The sequence below is a fragment of the Rhinopithecus bieti genome, unplaced genomic scaffold (assembly GCF_001698545.2).
Source record: "Rhinopithecus bieti isolate Rb0 unplaced genomic scaffold, ASM169854v2 scaffold_5626, whole genome shotgun sequence".
In the NCBI taxonomy this organism is placed as follows: domain Eukaryota; kingdom Metazoa; phylum Chordata; class Mammalia; order Primates; family Cercopithecidae; genus Rhinopithecus; species Rhinopithecus bieti.
Window position 1 is genome coordinate 4,991,859 of NW_016805666.1, and position 20,605 is coordinate 5,012,463.

At 37.9% G+C, this 20,605-nt stretch overlaps 1 protein-coding gene across 1 annotated transcript in view; it reads left to right on the forward strand.

Moving 5' to 3' along the window:
- Positions 1-20,605, forward strand: part of CCDC50 (coiled-coil domain containing 50) — a 63,696-nt gene that overhangs the window by 17,182 nt on the left and 25,909 nt on the right. The window contains exons 2-4 of the mRNA XM_017873371.1: positions 12,561-12,623; positions 13,479-13,605; positions 16,520-16,610. Of these exons, the coding sequence (XP_017728860.1) occupies positions 12,561-12,623; positions 13,479-13,605; positions 16,520-16,610 (281 nt within the window). The remainder of the gene's footprint in view (positions 1-12,560; positions 12,624-13,478; positions 13,606-16,519; positions 16,611-20,605) is intronic.

The following is a 20,605-nucleotide window of genomic DNA, read 5'->3' on the forward strand; positions in this document are numbered from 1 at the left end:
GTGGCTACCATATATAGTGTGAAACAATTGTTTGTGACACTAAAGGATAGAATGATGATGGATTGATAGAACGTATTGATTTTGGTTCAGTTTAAGGAGGTCATTTCTGTTTGTTTGTTTTTGGAGACAGAGTCTCGCTCTGTCACCCAGGCTGGATTGCAGTGGCATGATCTCGTCTCACTGCAATCTCCGACTCCCGGGTTCAAGCAATTCTCCTGCCTCAGCCTCCTGAGTAGCTGGGACTACAGGTACATGCCGCCATGCCTGGTTAATTTTTTGTATTTTAGTGGAGACGAGATTTCACCTGTTGTCCAGGCTGGTCTCGAACTTGGGAGCTCAGGCATCTGCCTGCCTCGGAGTCCCAAAGTGCTGGGATTACAGGCGTGAGCCACCATGCCCGGCCAGGATGCCATTTCTAACAGATGTTCCATTGAGCATTAGACTGTGAGGAATGCACATCATTTGGGGTTTTGAAGAGAACCTTAGTGACTGCTTGGTGGGAATAGAAAGACAGAGCCCAGGAATCAATTTGATGGGCACTCAGAATAAATGACCTCCTGATTGAGCTCATTTTGAGGTTATGGGATGTTTCTTGAGAAGAAAGGAAGCTTAACTTGAGTGCTTTCTGTTAATACCTGCGTCAGCATCTTCTAAGAATAGACAAGGCTAAGGCTTAACTTTTCTTGGGTAGCTTCTGTTTTGTTACTCCCACCAAAAAAAAAAAAAAAAAAAGGTTTTGGATTCAAAGCACCAATCCATACAGTTGATTCCTTTAACACAGGAAGCTTGTGAGGTTGTCCATGTTTGTGGGCATTTTAAAAATCATTTATGGTAGCCGAATCAGATAAACCTTATATGGAAAGTTTTATCTGTGTTTGACAGTTTAACCAATATAAGGACTGCTCTGTTTCTACTTTGCTACCTTTCCCCTGCTTTTTCACTGTTCCTCTCACTCCAGATCATTTGTCCTGTCAGATGGAAATTCTGACTCAGCCATTTTCTCTTTCCCAGTAAGTTACCCAGTTACTCTGTGGTCGCTGATAATGATGTAGATGGTCTGTGATACTAAAGTAGTACTTCTGATGTGAGGACTTACATCATCTCAGCATTTTCGAAACCCACTTGCCTGCAGTCTGGTGTATCTGCGGTTAGCTATAACATATCTATTTGCCAAACAAGTGGTTTGGGTTACTGGAGTGTTCATTTAACTTTGAATTTAGGGGATTAGAAAAAATGTAACTCAGGAACATACTTTGATAAATTGCGTGAGAATGAAATGTTGGGATTCAATCAGTAGTTTTACTTTTCAAAATGATTCTTTGCAGTGTGTTTATTGAAGTGTGCGTGTGTTGTTGGCACACAGTTAAAACTTATGCTTATTACCCTTCTTGTAAAACTATTGATGATGCTATTATATAATTTAGTGTTCCCTATTTTAAGTTGCCGCATGATAACTGAATTTACTTGTACAGTTGATGCCAATAAAACGTTTCTTTGCAGTGAAGAGCTGGTATAATTTCTCCATTCTGATAATGAAAACTGAACAACTTTTCCTATTTCTCTCCTTACATTGCTGCTCAGGAAGATTGTTGATAAATTTGGGACCACATGTGGGCTTTACTTTTGTTAATGTTCAAAGAAGCATTATGAAATGAATCAATAAAATTGCTACTACTACTGATTTTCTTCCTTGTAAATATTTCTTATATTTACTGTTTAGATGCTTATATTAGAATAAAAACATGTATCTCTCTTTATTATGAAATATTTTGAAGAGGATTATCAGATTCTCCTTCATGGAAGATGAATTGGAAAAAACAGAAGTGTTTAAAAAAGAAGAGAAGCTACATTGTAATCCCATTGTATATTGTTAACGTTAGAATTTTGATTATCCTTTCTAGTACCTTCTAAATTTAAATTGAATAGTCAAGTATTTCATCTATAGTCAGGGTATACTATAGGGAGGCATAAGATCAGCCCTAGACTCTGCCTATAACATGGAGAGTACATTTGGGACTTAACCTGTGCATTAACCTGTGTGATATGCTACATGGATTGTTATCCAACAGACGTCAGAAAATCAGTTGTTTCTACAAAACACCTACATACACTCTGGAGAATGTGAGTGCTTTGAGGCTGGAACTAGGACCAGTTGATATCACCATAGGTTGGCAGATTGTGTCCTTTTGAAGACAGTTTTACTTCTGGTTATCGGAAAAATGGGCTGTGTTTTAACGTAAAGGGGGTTTCCAGTGGCTGAAACATTTAAAAGGAGTCCCAGATGATTGCTTGGACAAGATAAGGCTGAATTTGGCAACTATTAAAACCCTGTCTGATAATGTATCTATAATTTTAATAAGGTGATAATTGGCATCTTTTTATGAACAGTGACTGAAATTTTGAAGTATTTGAGGAAACTAGGAAGCCTAGTCTGCCATTTAGGACCATTATTATTGGAAATATTTCCTTGGGATTACAGATTCTTGATACTCTTGACAGTTTGGTACAGTAACCAAGATGGTGACTTTGGCAGGTCAGATATTTGGAAGAAATTTGCAGAAGATCCTGAGTTATGCTATTCTGGTGTTTGTAAAACTTTTTGTGAAAAAGGCAGCTTTCTATCTGTAATGTTTATTGTAGGGTAGTTAACCCCGAAAATTTGTCTTTCTGTTACTAGAATTTCTGAAGGTTTTTCTCCTTTCTTCTTCTTCTTTTGTGGATATCAACCTCGAGTTGTTCTTTTTTCTATTCACCTTATACTTAATTTATTAACATTTTAAAATTCTTGGGATGATTTGGCAGTTTGCAACTACAGGGGAGTTCTAAGGATGTGGGGCAGTTTTCTAAAACCAGTAATTCAGGAGACTAGCTCCAGGTGGTGCAAATTCCTGCTAGCAACTCAGCACATACTGTTTTCTCTGCTTTAAATGCCACATATATCCTAAGCACCCCATTGCATTGTTTAGCTGAACAAATACATCCATATGTATACACACATTTTTCTTGATTCTGAGCTGTAATCTTAACAGTGCCACTCATTTAACTGTGTGATCTTGGGAATATTATTACAAATCTCAGAGCCATCATTTCTTTGTAAGTTGAGTGATCTGTTTAATTGTGGCCCAAAGAAACCAAGAATTGACCACATGCCCGAGTATATCACTTTTCTAGGTATTCTAGGATTCTATTAGGCAACATATCCTTTCATTATAACAAATCTGAAATTCCAGGTGAAGGAATTTACTGTTGTTTGAGGTCATGTTGATAGACATGTAGCTCCATAGCCTTGTTTCAGATAAGCTGGAGGATGTGGATGAATCAATATGCTGGATGGATGTGGGTGGAAAAATCCAATGTTTCATGTTATGTCCTGTGCACTAGCCATCATTGTTCTAAGGATCTATCTTTTTTACAAACATTTATTTGAAAATCACTATCCTGGGCACTGGGATAAAATGATCCATAATATTCTTCTTGCTTTTCAGGATCTAGAATGTATGCTGGGGAAACATGAGTAAAATTTTTTAATAGTATAATTAGTGCTACAGTACTATCCTGTAAACTACATGCTATGAAAGTACTGAAAGAAAATAATAGATGAGTCTGCTGCATGTTTGTGAGTCAGCTACATAGGTGACATTTGAATGGGGGTCTTGTAGGTTGATTGTGAATTTTCTAGATGGTAGAGAGGTGGATGGGTGCTTTGGGCAGATAGAACACAAGAGATTCCACCACCACCATCTGTGTAGTAATGGTGACTAAGTTTCTTGCCCATTTGCAGGGCTCTCCTGTTCTCCGTGTTTCGTTCTCACAACAATCAAGCAACCAAAAATAGAAACCAAAACCCATAACCATAAGAATCTCTAAACAGTTGAAATATTGGAAATATTGCTTGGTTCTTTAGTCATCTGTATAAGGTGTAGAATGAAAATCTTCGTTTTTCACAAAGGAATTACAGAAATTCTGTGTGGACTTTGTGGACAGTTTAGTAGTGGGATTATTATACTAAGGATAATAACTACAAGACAGTGAATCTGATATAATTGTATTATGGATCTCTGTTTAGAAGGATCATCTATCTCCCAGACAGGTGGAATATCATGGCATATTGGAAAGAACAGGGCATTTAGAGACTTAAATTAGAAAAGTAGCCCTGCTGTTGATTACTTTGGCTAGTAACAAAATAAATGAAGATAGAACACCTATGTAGATTATTTGCTTAACTTCTGACAAAATTAGATGCCACTACCTTCGCACTGTCATACTGTAGTTAGATTTTGTTAATTTCAATGACATGAAAATTTTAGAACACTAAAAAATGGAGAAGGATCAAAAGTTTGTGTTACCCTTTGTTCTCTAGTAAACGAATTGCTCACGCGTTACTTACGTGTTCTTTTGTTTTCAGCCTTGAGCCTGAAAGTGAGAAATTTTAGTTATCAGTGATCAGCAACTCAGAGCTATGTTTACTTTTATGGGGCTCATAATTGGGGTATTTGAGTAAGCATAAGAGAGTGTCTGCTGTCTATAGCCAAGCATCTCTAAGCTCCCTACCTGCCCTGCTGATGGGGTTGGAGGAGGGGTTTGGTTTTGCTAATGGTATTGGCGGTAGTGATATTGATGTCATTTTGTTGATCTCTGTATAAACATTGCTGAGGCTGAGAATGTAGAGGATTTGTCATTAGGATAAGCTCTATTCAGTTTCTCTGACTCCTTTTCTCTTTTACTCAGGTAATTTTATTCGAACTTTTAATAAAGAGAAGAAACTAACCGATTAGGGAGACATTTCTTTTGTAGGGCAGCATAAGAGTTTTATAAAATATGTTTATTATTTCAAAGTGTGATTAATATATCTTAGAGACACGAGTCTAAAATTTAACAATATCTTCTCTATCCAAGTGGAGGGAAACTTGTGGGTGTTGAAAAGAGGGTTAGAGAGATGAGGGCAAGTGGTAGGTCCCAGAGAGAGATTTCCCTTGGAGTTTTTTGCTGTAGTCAGTAGCTAGGGTGTCCTGTAGGTCGCTTAGGAAACACTGAAAGAATCTGAAGGATGGGATGATGGGAAGAGGGTGAGAGATGAGAAGGTGCTTAATGGGTACAGTGTGCATTATTCAGGTGGTGATTACGGTAAAAGCCCAGACTTCACTACTAGACAATATATCCATATAACAAAGCTGCACTTGAACCCCTTACGTGTATACAATTAAGGAACTTTTTATTCCTGTTTTTTTTCAGGTGTAAATATAGGCCGACTGTGATTGCTAGAAGTCTATTTTGGGAGATAGTGAGGCAAAGTAAACTAGGTCTCATTTTATTTGCATTTTGGGGACCTGGAAACCACTTTCTGAATACATGTGCCATCTTTACTAAAAATTACTTTTATCCTTGATTTTAAAGAACTTAATGCATATCTTCTTTTAACTAGTATTTAATAATGCCCCCTCCCCTTTTTTTCCCTGATACTCTAAGCAGAAATATCTGGGGCCAGAAGAGGTGGATTTGATTTTCAGTTCGTTGGTTTTATTTGTTGGGTAGTCTTGCTCAAGGCGTTTTATTTCTCTTGAGCCTTAGTTTCCTTGTAAATAAAATGGGGATGTTGATAAAGCCTTTATCCTCAGATGGTTAGGAGGAATAAATGTGAAAGTGCCTTGTAATCTATGAAGTGCTGTATAAATGTCAGTTGTGGCTGTTATTACGAAACTTTCACAAGACAAAATGTATCTCTTGAATATCTTTCTTGTTCATAGTAGATGTTTTCATGTATGTAGAACAAAGGAAAGCAAGCATAATCCCTGCTTTCGAAGCAGAGTATGTAGTCCATCTGCTACTCATAGCATTTACATAAAAAGAATAATTCACAAAATTCTACCATTCTATAAAAGGGAAAACAGACATAGGTGAAAGAAATAGCCTCTTGTTAATGTATTATTAATCCAGGCATTTTTATGTGGGTGGAAGCTTGTAAAGTTGAATCATGGCAATTGTAATTTCAGAAAGTCTTAGGATGTAGGTAAACGAACAGGGGAAGGGGAATGGCTTTTTTTCCACTTTCTTTTTAGGTTATGTAGAATTAGTTGGGAAAGCATTGGGAATGTGCACATTATTTGGATAATATGTGAAAGGAACGTGTAGCCACTCATTGAATCAGAAATTTCTGGGTTTGGTTGAAATATGTACTCATTCTGCTTACTTGACTGAGGTGAAAAAAAGGAGTTCTTGATAGCAGGAGCACCGTTCACTGTTTAGATTTAGTTAATCTTGTGCATAGCTTTTAAACTTTGGAGCAGAATTTGTTTAGCAAAATGTCCCCCACCAAGTTTTTTTCTCACTGGCGTTGCCAGTATAAATACAAGTTAAGTTCTTGGTTCTTGTCCAAAATTTGAGACTGTGTTCATTTAGTGGAAGAGTAAACAAAATTTCTGCTGCCCTTCGGGGTATGTGTGTATGTGGGGGATGTGGCAGGGGTTGGGAGGGACCCTTCTGTTTGTCCCTGAGAAAAAGATAAGGGAATTCTAAAGACTCTTACCCCATCACTTGTCAATCTGAATCACCTCTTTGAAACAGGCTTTCAAAAGAATATTTTCTTTCTGAGTGAGAAAGAGAGAAACTTGCTGTAAATGAGCTTTCTAAAATAACAATCTTAAATATGTTTTATGAAAAATGCTCAGTTTACTTATTTCTTTGTTGGTGAAAGCTGAGAAGATCTTAATCTAGTACTGTTAATGCCTAAGAAAAAAAATTTTTTAAGACTATTTTAGGCCTCCAAATTTGTTGTCATTTGGTCCAGAATTTTAAGAGACATTCAAATCAATGTTGGTTTGTTTTTTTTCTCTTTTCCTTTAAAATGTGGAATTATTAAAGTTTACAAATTTTGTCTCTATTTTTCTACTAATTGCCAATGGTAGGGCAGACCAGGGTGTTACCTGTAGAAGGAGAACGAGTAGTTCTGCTTTGAAGTTTATGGAAAGCTCCTACAGTTACTGGTAGGGAATGGGGGAGTGGGCTGTGTCTGGAGCTGGAGGGGTAAAGTTGGCAAGCAGATGTACCTGAAAAAAGGTGTGTGAGGAGAAGCAATAAAGCGAAAACAAAAATGAGAGACTTAGGAAGCAAATGCAAAAGAGAAAAGAAAAGTATGAGAGGTCGAGTTTGGTTGGTGTGAGGTGGAGTGGGGTGGTAATCCCCCGATTTTCTTTGGTACATTTCAGGTAAGTTGTATACCAGGAATGCCTAAAAAGGAACCAGTTTCTCTTGAGGGTGCACAGGGGCTTTCCTATCATCTCTCTTGCTGTAATTCCCTTTGGGGCTTCTGTGCTCTGGGCACACAGAACTCCAGAATGGCTCGTGGATTTTCATCTTTTTGGCTTTTTCCATAATTGGCCCCTTTGCCAAGAATGTTTACCACTTCTGTCCGTAGGAATTTTAATTTACCTTGAAATACATTTCGTGTTAATTACTTTAAGGTTTCTTGATACAAAGTTTCTGGATGCATTCTGTTTAAATCACTCCTACTTCTTACATCCACCCCCAATTCATAACAAGCATAACTGCTGCAGTGTTGATGACTTCAAAGAATTGTCTTTAGTACAACAAATTGTCTTTAGTACAGTGTTTATTAACTTACATTATACTTGTTTTCCTCTCTGATATTTCACCTCATTGATGGCTTGGAGATGACTCATTCATCCTGAAATAGAGTTCAACACATGTTTATTGAGTAAATGAGTGTTTATTAGGTGCATACGATGCCATTCATGTATTTAGGGGGAGATCAACATCTCAATGAAAACCATTCTTTAAGGAAATGGGTGGGGGGTGTATATATGTACATATTTATGTATGTCAGCCAGTCGTCCTTTCCATTTCTGAGACCTGCTTGGCCGGTTGTAAATTAATTCACCTTATACTAATTTGTATGTACAGGCATCCCTCATTTTATTGCACTTTCCTTTATTGCGCTTTGGACAAACTGTGTTTTACAAATTGAAGGTGTGTAGCAAGCATTTCTTAGTAATAATGTGTTTTTAAATTTAGGTATGTACATAACCTGTTTCGACTGAATTCCATCGCACATTTAATAGACTATCAATAGACTATTAATAGACTATAGTGTAAAAATAACTTTTATATGTTCTAGGAAACCAAACAATCATGTGATTCATTTTATTGCGATATTTCCTTTATTGCAGTGGTCTGGAACCGAACCTGCAATATCTCCAAGGTAGACCCGTGTTTAGATTAACATATCAATGAAACTCCTTTAATGAGAATGGGGATAGGGTTCTAGTTTTATGTAGTTTGTTTATTACTAAATTTGTTTAAATGATATTTGACATATCTTATGTGTGTTATGCTGTCATAATAGCAGAGTTTAATTCTGTTTATGGCATTATTTTCTCACTTTCTTCTACTCTTGTTTGACTTTATGATCCAGCTTTTTTTTTTTTTAACTTCTTTCGATTAATGAGCACACGTTGTGTGGAAGGTGCAGAGAGTGCACCCACAAAGTCCCTGCCATGAAGAGCTTGCAGCTGGATAGGAAAGCAGCTGTGTGCTCGAATTTCAGAGCAAAGTGCATTTTTTTCTGTTAATGCTCTTCTAAGCAATGAGGCAGAGTTGCACGGCTTTTAATGTTCAAAAGAGACTTAGCCATCATCCGTAACACTGGGAAAATGGGCAGAGGGGAGAGCCTACAAGACACTTGAGATCTGGGTGGGAACAAAGGAGAATAGTTGTGTAAATGACTGTGGTGGGAAGCTCATTTTAGTAGCAGGCTGGGAGTAGTAGGAGACATTGATAGGGTTGGCTTATGGCAAGAAGGTCAGCCTGAGTTCTGGATGAGTGAAAGTAAACATAGGAGGGAAAAAGTTTGAGAAATGGGAAGGTGAAAGGTGGTTCACCTTAAAGGTGCCCACAGGGAAACGTGGGGAGACGAGTTTATGCCATTTATCCTCAGTGGACTGTTTATACTGTTTACATCAAAGGTAGAGGAGGTTGGAAAAGGAGAAAAGTTCTCTTCAGGCTCTGAGCTTGGCCTGGCTGTGAAATAGTTTCTGTAATTCTCAATCAGGTTACCGATTTACAAAGTTGACTGGATATGTGATTGTTTTCCAGGTTGTGCTAGAATACTGATGCAGGGAATACAGAGGCAAATCTTGAAAAAAAACTAGAGTGGGTTCAGAAGAAATTATATATTGGGCAAATAATATTTCAGTATAAATGAGATTATATGTTTAAAAACTCCTAGTAAACTCTGAAGGGCTAAGTCAGTGTTTTTGACAGTGCAGCTAGGTGTGTATGTGTTTGTGTACTTCCTCATAATCATTGAAAATCTTCTAGATCCTCTTGACTAGCCCAGGCCCTGCTCATATCTTTTGGGTACTAATTCAGCTTCTGCAGATTTAGGGACAAATCACAATAATAGAATATGCTTCAGTCTTGCTGTTTAGATACTAAGAAATCATTATGAGGAGTCATCAAGGTAATCAGTAATTCGTAAATTTCTCACACCTATTATAATGTGTCAAGCCATATCTTCATGTTCATTGTTTAGCAATATGTGCTATTGACAACATGGAATTAAGTTAATTATATAACTTAAAATGTAATATTTAAGAATATACGTATAAAAATCACAGGACATAGAGAAATCCATGAACCTACCACCTGCATCAGATGTTAATATTTTGCCTTATTGTGTGTCTTTTCTCTTTTTGCTTTTGAAGCAGTAGAATGGCTTGTGCAGCCAAGGCACTCATGCCCCTTTTCATCTCTCTGGAGAGGGAACTACTGTTTGGAGTTAAGTTTGTGTCAGTGCCATACTATTAAAAAAAATTCTTTTTTTTTACCATAGGTATACCTATCTACAAACAGTATATTTTAATGTTTAATGTTCTGCTGCCTAAAGTTAAGAAATATTTTTAAAATTATTGTACTTCTTCACATGATTCTCCACATGGAAAATGTAATAATTTCATAATTTTAATTTTAGTTAGCATGGTGTTAGAAACATAGAAAATATTTTTGGCATTAATGTTCTGACCTAATAACGTAAATTGAAGTGGCTTTTAAACTTTTTGTAATCTATAGAATGATGTGTGTTTCACATTTTGACCTAGTACCTATCATCTCTGTGTATTTCTGTGATCTGTGTATATGTAATACTGGAAAAGTTTCCCCAAACTAGTTTCCTGTACTGTGTGTGATTTATAATAGTCCCTTGGTATTTGTGGGGTGGGGTGTGGAGTTGGTTCCAAGACCTCACATGGTTACTAAAAATCTATGGATGCTTCAGTCCCTGGTATAAAATGTGTTAGTATTTGCATATAATTCATACACATTCTATTGTATACTTTACATTGTCTCTAGATTACTTATAATATCTAATACAGTGTAAATGCTATGTAAATAGCTGTTATACACTGTTTCATTTAGAGAACAATGATAAGAAAAAAAGTGTGTACATGTTCAGTACAGCTACATTTTTTTTTTCCTGAATATTTTTTATCTGTGGTTGATTGAAACCATGAATCCAAAACTCAGGGCTATGAGGGCCCATTGTCTTCTGTTGTTCTCTAGACTATTGACTTTTAAAATGTTTTTCTCAGGCTTAGTAAATTGATTTTTTGACCTAATAATAGGTTGCCACCCATAATTTGAAAATCATTAAGATTAATCTTAAAATTTGATCTAATCATAATTAATCTAAAATTAAGACTGACTTTAATATATAAGCACAGGCGTTTTCAGTATAATAAAGGTGTTTTAAATGATAGGTCAGTGTATTAAAATAACATTCGTTACACAAGATTTGATTATATTTATTTTAGCTAATTCATTAATTTTTTAAAATTAAGTCCATGTATGTCTTACCCATTTAAAAATCAGATATTAATTGAAGTGTTTTAGAGAGTATATGCTGGTTAATGTAGAATATTTTCTTTCTGTCCATTCTGACCATGGTTTACCTGGAGGGAAGGAGGGCCGTCATTGTGTCAGGGAAGGGGAAAGAGCTCTTGAGCTCTTCCTGGCTTAGACTTTGACCCCAAGCCCTGTCACCAGTGAACTCTGTGCCACCTTAGAAAATCCCTTCTTCCTTCTGGCTTTCAGTTTCCTCACTTATTAAATGAGGGTGCTATCTAGCTCATCTTGAAAGTACTTTGATTCTGTGAAATATAAGGTAACTGGGACCTGGGCTTCAGGATATTAGTGTTCATTGAGAATATAGCTGATGAAAAAGAACAGGGCTTTCTGTTCGAATTCCTGGTTTTGCTGTTACGTTTGAGTAAGGATTAAGCAGGTTGTATTCAGTTTAATGTAGTTCTTGGGTAAGAATTATTCCTCCGTTTAAAACCGTTTCAAAATAATCTTGACCTCCCCAAGATCTCCCTCCCTTGTTGTAACGTTATCCCTCAGTAGTGAAGGACACAATTATGTCGAGTGATATGTGAACATACGTAAGTGCGAAGAATGGCAAAGGAATGTTCTTCATTCTATTTCAGTTAAGTGCGCTCATAGGCAAATCCAAAGCTGCAGAAAAGAATCTACCACTTTTCTCCTAAGCTCTAGGGACCGTTCATGAGTCCTACTCAATTGCAGTAATCTGAGGCTTTGGGGAGTTTCCTTTTTTTTTTTTAAACATGAATTACATGCTTGGAATAGAGTGAGAACATATCACTTAAACTACTAGTTCTTTAAACAACACTTTCCATGATGAATCCTTCATGTTTTGTCTGTTTGTATGTTTACGAAGCAGGAGTTTAAATTGCAGCTTGGGGTAAACATGGACCTTCGAGAGTTATTTCTTCCCATTTTGCTTCTAAGAAGACAGGTCAGGAAATACCCTTGCCTGGATCTTCAGGTGGAGGCAGAGTTGGGGCGGATTCCTGGTTTCTTTCAGGCTTCCCATTTTCTTTTGGTTTGTAGATTATTTGGGCGCAGCCCAAGGTTTAGAGGGACTTAGAGACCTAGTTCCAACTCGTGTCCCTGGGGATTGACCCACTAAAGAATGTTTAAGAAATTGAGAATTTTTAAAGTACAACTCTGCCCTACCTGAGGGACTAGTGAAAATATGTTTTTCCTTCAGAGACACCAGGGTAGACATAAATTGCTGGGAGAGGATCGTCTGAACCACAGAGAAGCATAGGTTAGATTTCTTTTAACACCTCTAATTATGCAGTACACACTTCTCTCTCAGTAGCAATATGCAAAGCATGATTGATACTTCTGTTATTTTCAGCAGCACTTACCCTCCTTTTAGGGAAGTGGATTGGAATTTCTAGACCTCTGGAATCTGATTCTAAGTGTTCTCACCTCAGGCCGGGGGCCAAGGCTAACCAGTGTTTTGTGACACCCTATGCTTGGCACTAAGCAGGCCCTATGGATTTTTGTGACTAAAGACTGCATACTTCACTAGTCACTATTTTATGCATTGAGAATTATAAAATTTGTCATTCTGAAATATTAGAATTGATTTTTTTTAAAGTAAAAGAAAAGTCCTTCCCTTTGTATGTTAAAGTATTACTAATGAGCCTTCCTGTCTCTTTTTCCTCCTTCATCTTCTGTAGTATGCCGAGATTTTGCTGTCCTGGAGGACCACACCCTGGCTCACAGCCTGCAGGAACAAGAGAGTGAGTAATACCTCTCATTTATGCTCCTTCAGTTTTCTTTTTTTGTGGTAGCTTGAGGCTGGTTTCTTAGGGCTTAGGTAGGAAGAGAGCACAGTCACTTGGCGTCACCATCCGTACATTCTGAAGGATTTCTTTAGGCAAATACGATGCCTGGGTGAGCAGTGAAGTTTCGGGCATGTTTAAGTAAGACAGGCGGCCAGAGATTAGTAGACTGCTGCATCTCTAGGAGGAAAAGAGGGGTTTGAACCTTTTTTCTTGCCTTTTGTTGTAGGAGGGACATAATGGTTGTAGATTTATCTGGCGTGCATGCGTAGAAGAATCTATTCTTGCTCCTAGAATAGGGACCTGAACAGTTTTCCCAGGCAACCATGGTGTGCATGAGATCCCATTGTGTATTTTTCTGAATCTTTTTTTCCGTATAGTGATGGAAAGTAAATCTAAGCTACACATGTTATGTTAAAGTACATTTTTGTGAATATATGATTTGTGAATTAATTCACATATAAATACAAAATTAAAGTTTTGAAAAATGCAGTTAATAAATAGAGTGACAACATGTAGTAGTAGAAAGAGCATTAGCCCTGGCTTTAGAATATTTGTGTAGATGTCCTGGCACTGCCACTTTGTTGCCGTGTGACCAAAGGCAAATTATTTAATCTTTTGGATCCTCTTTTTACTTCATGGAAAAGTGGGGATATTAATTCCTTGCTCTCTATTATATTTTGTTGTTGAGACAATAAAACGAAGTGATGGATGCAAAGCTATTGCTGTGGTAAAGCTCTTAAGATTATTATGGCATTTATTACTAACAAACTAAGGCATTGTTAATTCCTGTCCTCAATCTTTTTGTTCCAGTTGAGCATCATTTGGCATCAAACGTTCAGCGGAACCGTTTGGTCCAGCATGATCTCCAGGTGGCTAAGCAGCTACAAGAGGAAGATCTGAAAGCGCAGGCCCAGCTCCAGAAACGCTACAAAGACCTGTGAGGATTTGGGAGATGGGAGGGTTAATGTCAAGACTGGTTTTCTCTGTGGAGCTAGCAAACAGGGCAGGGGAAGAGGAGCCTACTTCTCTTCCTCTGATTCCTTTTACTGTCAAATTATAGTCTTACAGTGGATATCTAACAGTTTTTTTGATTTGAAAATGTTTTGTTGTTGTTGTTGGAACACTTGACCAGGTTTAAGGACATGTGGATGATGGTGTAAATTCTAACATTTTTTAGCTCTATGACTTTGGGCCAGTTAGTCAACTTCTCAGAATTTATTTTCCTTACCCATAACATGGGGAAAATAATCTCTGTCCCCTCTGTCGCGTAGTTTCTATGGGGAGTCCAGTGAAATAGTGGACATCAAAGAACTTTGTGGGTTGTGTTGGTTCCTTTACTGTGTTCTAGCTGTGTTTGCTGCTCTTACTTTCCTTGCTTTTCAGTACATGGCAGAATGTTCTGAAAAGCTCTGAAGTGTAGACTCAGTTATCTTCATAACTTCAGTATCTGACAGAAGTTCTCTCTAGTAGCCTTCTTTAACAGACAGATAAACGGAAGTGATTCTTTCTCGGGTTTCTTTTGGCACAGTGACTTTTATCCTGTTTCAGTGTTACAAAGCTCCCAGGATACATTTCTTGTTTGAGAGTGGCTCTTACATCCTAAATCTTTAATGTGGGTAGATTCAGCCACAGATACTGTGTTGAGGAGGAAGGGGTAAAGGAAAAATGGAAGGAACTCCTTAATTTAGTTTAGTGTCATATTTGGGTAAAAGGGAAAGTCAGTCATTTTGCTAACTTATAGGAAGGGTTTGCCCTTCTGTTTATTATTTGTAGAGAGGACTTTATTAATCATTTTGTTAAGCTTCCTTGCTTTGTAAATAAACACTTTTATTGATTCTTGCTAAATCTGGCACCATGAAAGGAGACCAGAGATATGAATAAGACAGCCGTTACCTTTAAGGGCCTCAGGAAAACACCTTGAGCATTATATATCTAGAGATACGTGCATGAGTCACAGATAATTTAAATGTAAATTTCATGCCTATTTAGAGAGAAGAGACTGGGAAAAGCTTCACAAGACAGATGATATGTTTAATCTGAAACTTGAAGGTTAATTAGAAGTTTATAGTGATGGGGAAATCCATTCTAGCCAGAAGGAGCAGCATGCATAAGGGCAGGAGGTAAAAGGACTTGGAATCTCATGTTAACTGCAAGAAGTTCAGTATTGCTGGAGTGGAAAGTGTATTTACGGGCAGAAGTAGGAAGTGAGGCCAGAAAAGTAGTCAAAAGCTGGATCATAAAGGTCACGATAAGTTACGTTAAAAGATTTCAGGTGTTGTAGAGTTTAAATTATAAGGAATGAAGAACCATTGAAGTAGTTTTAAATTTCCATTTTGGGATCTATTCTGGGGAGTAGGTGGGTGAAGGCTTGGAGTGGGCAAGATTTGAAGGCAGCTATTGTGAGCAGTGGTCAAATTAAGAGATGTTGAGGCTTGAATGAAGACAGTGGTGGTAGTGGTGGTAGTGAAGGTCATGGTAATGGAGATAAAAGAGGAAGAGAGATATTTGAGATGTTATGAGGCTCAGTGTCACAGGTTAAGGTGAGAGCCAAAGCTAGAATGTCCTAGAGTTCTAAATTCATTGCCCTTTACGTTATTCACTATCCTCTGTCACAAAGGCCAGTTCCGAGGTTGATGCAGATGTTTAAATCCTGAATTAGGTTAATAACAGTATAATGAGCTTATTCAGCAATTATCAAGACAAACCACTCAAATATAAATCAGGAGTAGAGAGTAATATTTTATAGGTCCTAAATGAGATAAGAACCAGGTATTATATTTTTGCTCGAGACTTCAGGGTTTTAAAATTGTTCCTGGATGAAATAAATAAGCTAGAAGGGAAGTCTTTCCGTTCCCTCCCTGCAATTTTGAGAGCTGGACATCTCAGGAAGGATGGAATGCTGCCGTTCTCATTGAAGTGGAGCCTTTTATTCAGTCTGGATACCGGGGCTACTATCCCAGGTCAGGATTGTCGCTTGCTTACTGCTGCTTTCTCCATTATGCTTTCCCAGGAGTCTGTATCATTAGCTGACTGAACCAGAGCTGGTACTTCTTGGAAATACGGTTTGAAATCATTAAGCTCAGGTGAAACTTCACTTACTTATTTTCTGTACCAGAAGGTACATCCTCTGTGTCACTTGTGACCTTTAACACTTCATTTGGGTTTGCCTTCTCTGCGGTGCTTCTACTTTCTTCCCACTTACTATCACATCCAATGTAGTTATTAGTCACTTAATTCTATACAGATTTTACATTAATTTGGGAGTTTCAGGTAGATGCTTGAATGAAGAGAGATAGAGGCCTTCGAAAACTAAGTCCATGATTTTGTGTATGATTCTTAATTATTATAATGAGTGAAAAGAAGAAATATAAATAGGAATTGCTCTGAGTAGATTTTCATTTCTTTGGTTTGAATAGATAAGAATACTATGATATTAGACTTATAATGTGAAGTTACTGAGTGTAAACTTTTATAGCTTATAAAATGGCATGACAGAATGATTTGTGGTTATTAGTGGTAGAGGCAGGACCGAAAACAGGCCCCAGTGGGGTGAAGTGATATGGTGGTATAAAGAGGCATGGAGTTTTCCACTGCTGGGTGTGATGATGAGATTCCAGTTCTACCACATATTTTCGTTGTGATCTTGAGAAAATAATTTAACTTCCCTGGGCCTTAGTTTTCTCATCTGTAAATGTGACCGTGTGAGCCTCTTTGCATCTTTATCTTGAAGATAAAGAGAGAAAAATAATGTACTTCTCATATAGTGAGTATTCAATAAATTGTATTTATTATTTTTAGGAAATACATTATTTTTTATTTTCCTTATTCATGTTTTCACCTTTGCTTTTTAGTGAACAACAAGACTGTGAAATTGCTCAGGAAATTCAGGAGAAGCTGGCTATTGAGGCAGAGAGACGACGCATTCAGGAGAAGAAGGATGAGGTATAACTTAGTTACTGCCCCTCTCCCTCATGGAGAAAGGGGTACTCAGCTTTAGAGCAAAAACTTTCTGTAGTCATGGGCTCAATGAAGGTTGCTGAATGGGAAGCAGAATGCCTCTTATTTGGGCTGCGTTTTCCTCTGTGGACCATGGTTGTGGTAAAAGTCTTGAGAGATAATGAATAATTTCGCATATGATGTGAATTAATTTCCTATGACTGCTGTTACAAATTACTCCTGCAAACTTGGCTTAACAGAAATTTACTGTCTTAGAGTTCTGGAGGCTAGAAGCCTAAAATCTGAAGTGTTGGCAGGGTCACGCTACCTCTTGGGAAGGATCCTTCCTTGCCTCTTCCTAGCTCCTGACTCCTGGCAATCTTTGGCATTCCTTGGCTTGTATCCGCATCACTTCAGTCTCTGCCTCCATTGTCACATGACTTTCTTCTCTGTCTGTATCTTTGTGCCTTCCTGTCTTCCTAGAAGGACATCAGTCATTGGATTGAGGACCCACCCTAATTCAGTATGACATCAGCTAAGCTAATTACATCTGCAAAGACTGTTTCCAAATAAGGTCACATTTTGAGGTTTGGGTAGAAATGAATTTGGAGAGGGCACACTGTTCAGCTTACTACAAGGTGTCTGCCCCTGGGTTGTTCTTGCAGCATTAGAGAGAGCCGACTTTTGAGTGGAGCCTGCGCAGGATGCAGGGAGTAGTCCTTGGGAGAGGCCAGGAGCAGGCATTGCTTTCATTCTTTCTCTTTTTCTTAAAGGTTTCACTTTCCTGTGATCCATTGGTTAAAAGACTAATCAGTTTGATTCTCTATATATTTTAAGTCGTATTGTTTAAAGGCTGAAAATGACTGAAATTACTAATAGTGTTTGGTTTGTGAGAAGACTTGAATTTACCATTAGCTATTATTTCCATTTGTGTTATATTTTCAGCACTTTTTTTTTTTTTTTTTTTTTGAGATGGCGTTTTGCTCTATAACCCAGGGTGGAGTGCAGTGGTGTGATCTTACTGCAGTCTCCGCCTCCCAGGCTTAAGTGGTCCTCTCGCCTCTTGAGTAGCTGGGACTACAGACACACGCCCCCACACTTGGCTAATATTTTTAAATTATTTTTTTGTAGAGATGAGGTCTCACTATATTGCCTAGGCTGGTTTCAAACTCCTAAGCTCAAGCTATCTTCCTGCCTCAGCCTCCCAAAGCACTGGAATTACTAGCATGAGCCACTGTGCCCAGCTTAGTTTCAGCACTTCTTACGAACAATTTGTTTTATTTTACTTCATTTCTATGCTACCTGCTTTCACACCTGTTATGCCGTACTTGGTCACTGTCGTGATTTATAATAAAGAAGAAAATGATTTATTATTTTTAATAGTTGGATGACAATATGGTTTGTTATGCACCCAGAAACACTTTTGAGGATTATAAGCATGGTGTTAGTAATTACATAAACTGAAACTGTACTGGACAAACTGGCATTTATGGTCATCCTGTTAAATAGATGTCATCAGGGTCATCAGTAAACAGCCTACGTACACTGCTACTCCTACTGAGCCACTCTTGTTCCTGTGAGACTTCTTGTTCAATGCCAGATGAATGTGAGACACCTGGTATGAGTGTAGTGCGTTGTTTCTTAAAGAAGCAAGTCATGATCGCGTGATAGTCAGAACTGCAAGTAAAAATTAGGGATTATTTTTGATACTTCCTGTAATACACAGGAGGCTCTTTCTTAGTATTTAATGTGTTGCCTCTTTATAGTAAAGACTTTGCTTTGGGGATGACACTGGGAACTAAAAGAAGTGATTATATTTTGTAGACAGGAACGCTTCTATTTAAAAAATACCAGAGTAATGAAGTTGGCTTCTTATAAATGCTACTGCTGTCCTGTGGGGTTTTTTTTCTCCATTTAGGGAAAAACAGGATAGAAAGAGAAAATAAAACACTTTATTTAAATTATGTAGAATCTAAACAGTAATCACAGTAAGTAATCTCTTGGTAATACTATATAAAGTAAGCAGTTCAGTGATTAAGTCCAATTTTAAGATGTAGAAATTAAGTATTAAAGAGTAAGTGACTGATTCCAAGTTATAAAATGCCAGAGAAATGTCTGTACAATTCAGGTCTCCTGACTGCTTCTGACTTAGACGTACTGTGGCATACATGAAACGTGGACTTTGGAGTTACACTCACCTGGGTTTGGATTTTAGCTCATTAACTGTTTAGCTGTGTGATTTTCAGCATCGCACCTAACCACGCAGAACCTCAGGTTCCAAAATGGGTTGACTCACGGTAGTTGTGCATACCCTAAAGGGCTGTTGTGAGGTAAATTAGATGAGGTACTTGCAGCACCTGGTACATGTTAAATTTATAATTGCCCTTTCCTTGATTCTGTTATAGAGAGGGATGTGCTGCATAGGGCAGAATTCAGCAGGCTTTAGTGTGTTTCAGTATGGTGTGCTTTGAGAAGTCCTCAAGTGTTCACGTACTTGTCTTGACAGGTCTCCCACTAGCTTGCCCTCAGAAGAGTGGAAAAGTTAAATGAGAAATCCAGTTGTGTAGGTGTGTTGACTAGACAAGCCTATATAAACTTCATTCAGACTTTTTGACTTTTTAACTCATAGCTCAGATGAGAAGATGGCTACTGTGCCGAGGTGGTCTTTTATCATAGAAAATTGTGACTCTCAGCTGACTAATATGTTGTCAATATTAAATGAAGAAAATTTGCATGAGTTAAGTTTGTCATTGTGAGATATATGAAAATGCTTGTTTATTTTAGTCTGTTGGTAACAGGGTGCCTCTAACCAACATTAGAGGAAACTAATACTGAGACAGTAGTGCTAATTCTTCTGGCCAATTTTTGAAAAAGGAATTGCTTGTTACTCATGAACTCTCTTAGTTCCTTTTTTTCTTTTCTTTTCCTTTTTTTTTTTTTTTTTAAGACGGAGTCTTGCTATGTCTCCAGGCTGGAGTACAGTGGTGCAATCTCCGCTCACTGCAACCTCTGCCTCCCGGGTTCAAGCGATTCCCGTGCCTCAGCCTCCCAAGTAGCTGGGACTACAGGCGCCCGCCACCACATCTGGCTAATGTTTTGTATTTCAGTAGAGATGGGGTTTCATCATATTGGCCAGGATGGTCTCGATCTCCTGACCTTGTAATTCACCCACCTCAGCCTCCCAAAGTGCTGGGATTATAGGTACAAGCCACTGCACCTGGTCTCCTTTTTTTTTTCTTCCCTTTTCCCCTCAATGCTCTTCTGCTTCCCCACAGAGTCTACTTGGTTAATAAGGATTTATTCAGCAGCAGGGCTGTGGAAAATCTCTCTCTGGGTTTCCACCTAAATCTCTTTTAGAGATTTTTGGGGTCAGTTTTCCTGGGTAGTTACCACCCCGTAAAATACCAGATGTAGAGACTGAGAACCTTTTTCTCTTGGAACAGAGATTTTTTTTTTTAATTTTTTCTGAACAACATTGTGTGTAAGAGGTAGTGGAGTTATACAACCTTGCGTGTGTAAATTAGCATTTCTAGCTTTGTCATAGTATAATTTTTTTGTGTTTGTTAACAAAGCACAGATGTAAGGAAAGTGGCATTTCCATGCAGGAGACTGATGTGGAAAAGTTAAAAAATAATTTTTTTTTTTTTTTTTTGGTCTTTCTAGCTTTCCTCACATTCCTCACCTTCCCTCCTCTCCCATCACCTTCCCTCCCCTCGTTCCTCTTCTTCACTTTCTTGCTGTGTCACTCTCTCTTGCTCTTCTGTCTCTATTTATTTTTAGCTCTTTTACATAGTTTCTCGAGTATAGTAGTTCTCTCTAGGCTTCCTATTGGAAGGAGCTTGTTAACTTTGGGTATACTGGACCCTATGAATTAGTGGTTAATAAAAATGGGTTAAGGTTAATCAGTTAATTTAACTTAGTTATTCTTAAATAAAACTCTAAAAGTGTGTGTGTACCTGTGTGCATGACTAGGTGTGTGTGTGTGTGTGCGCGCGCGCGCA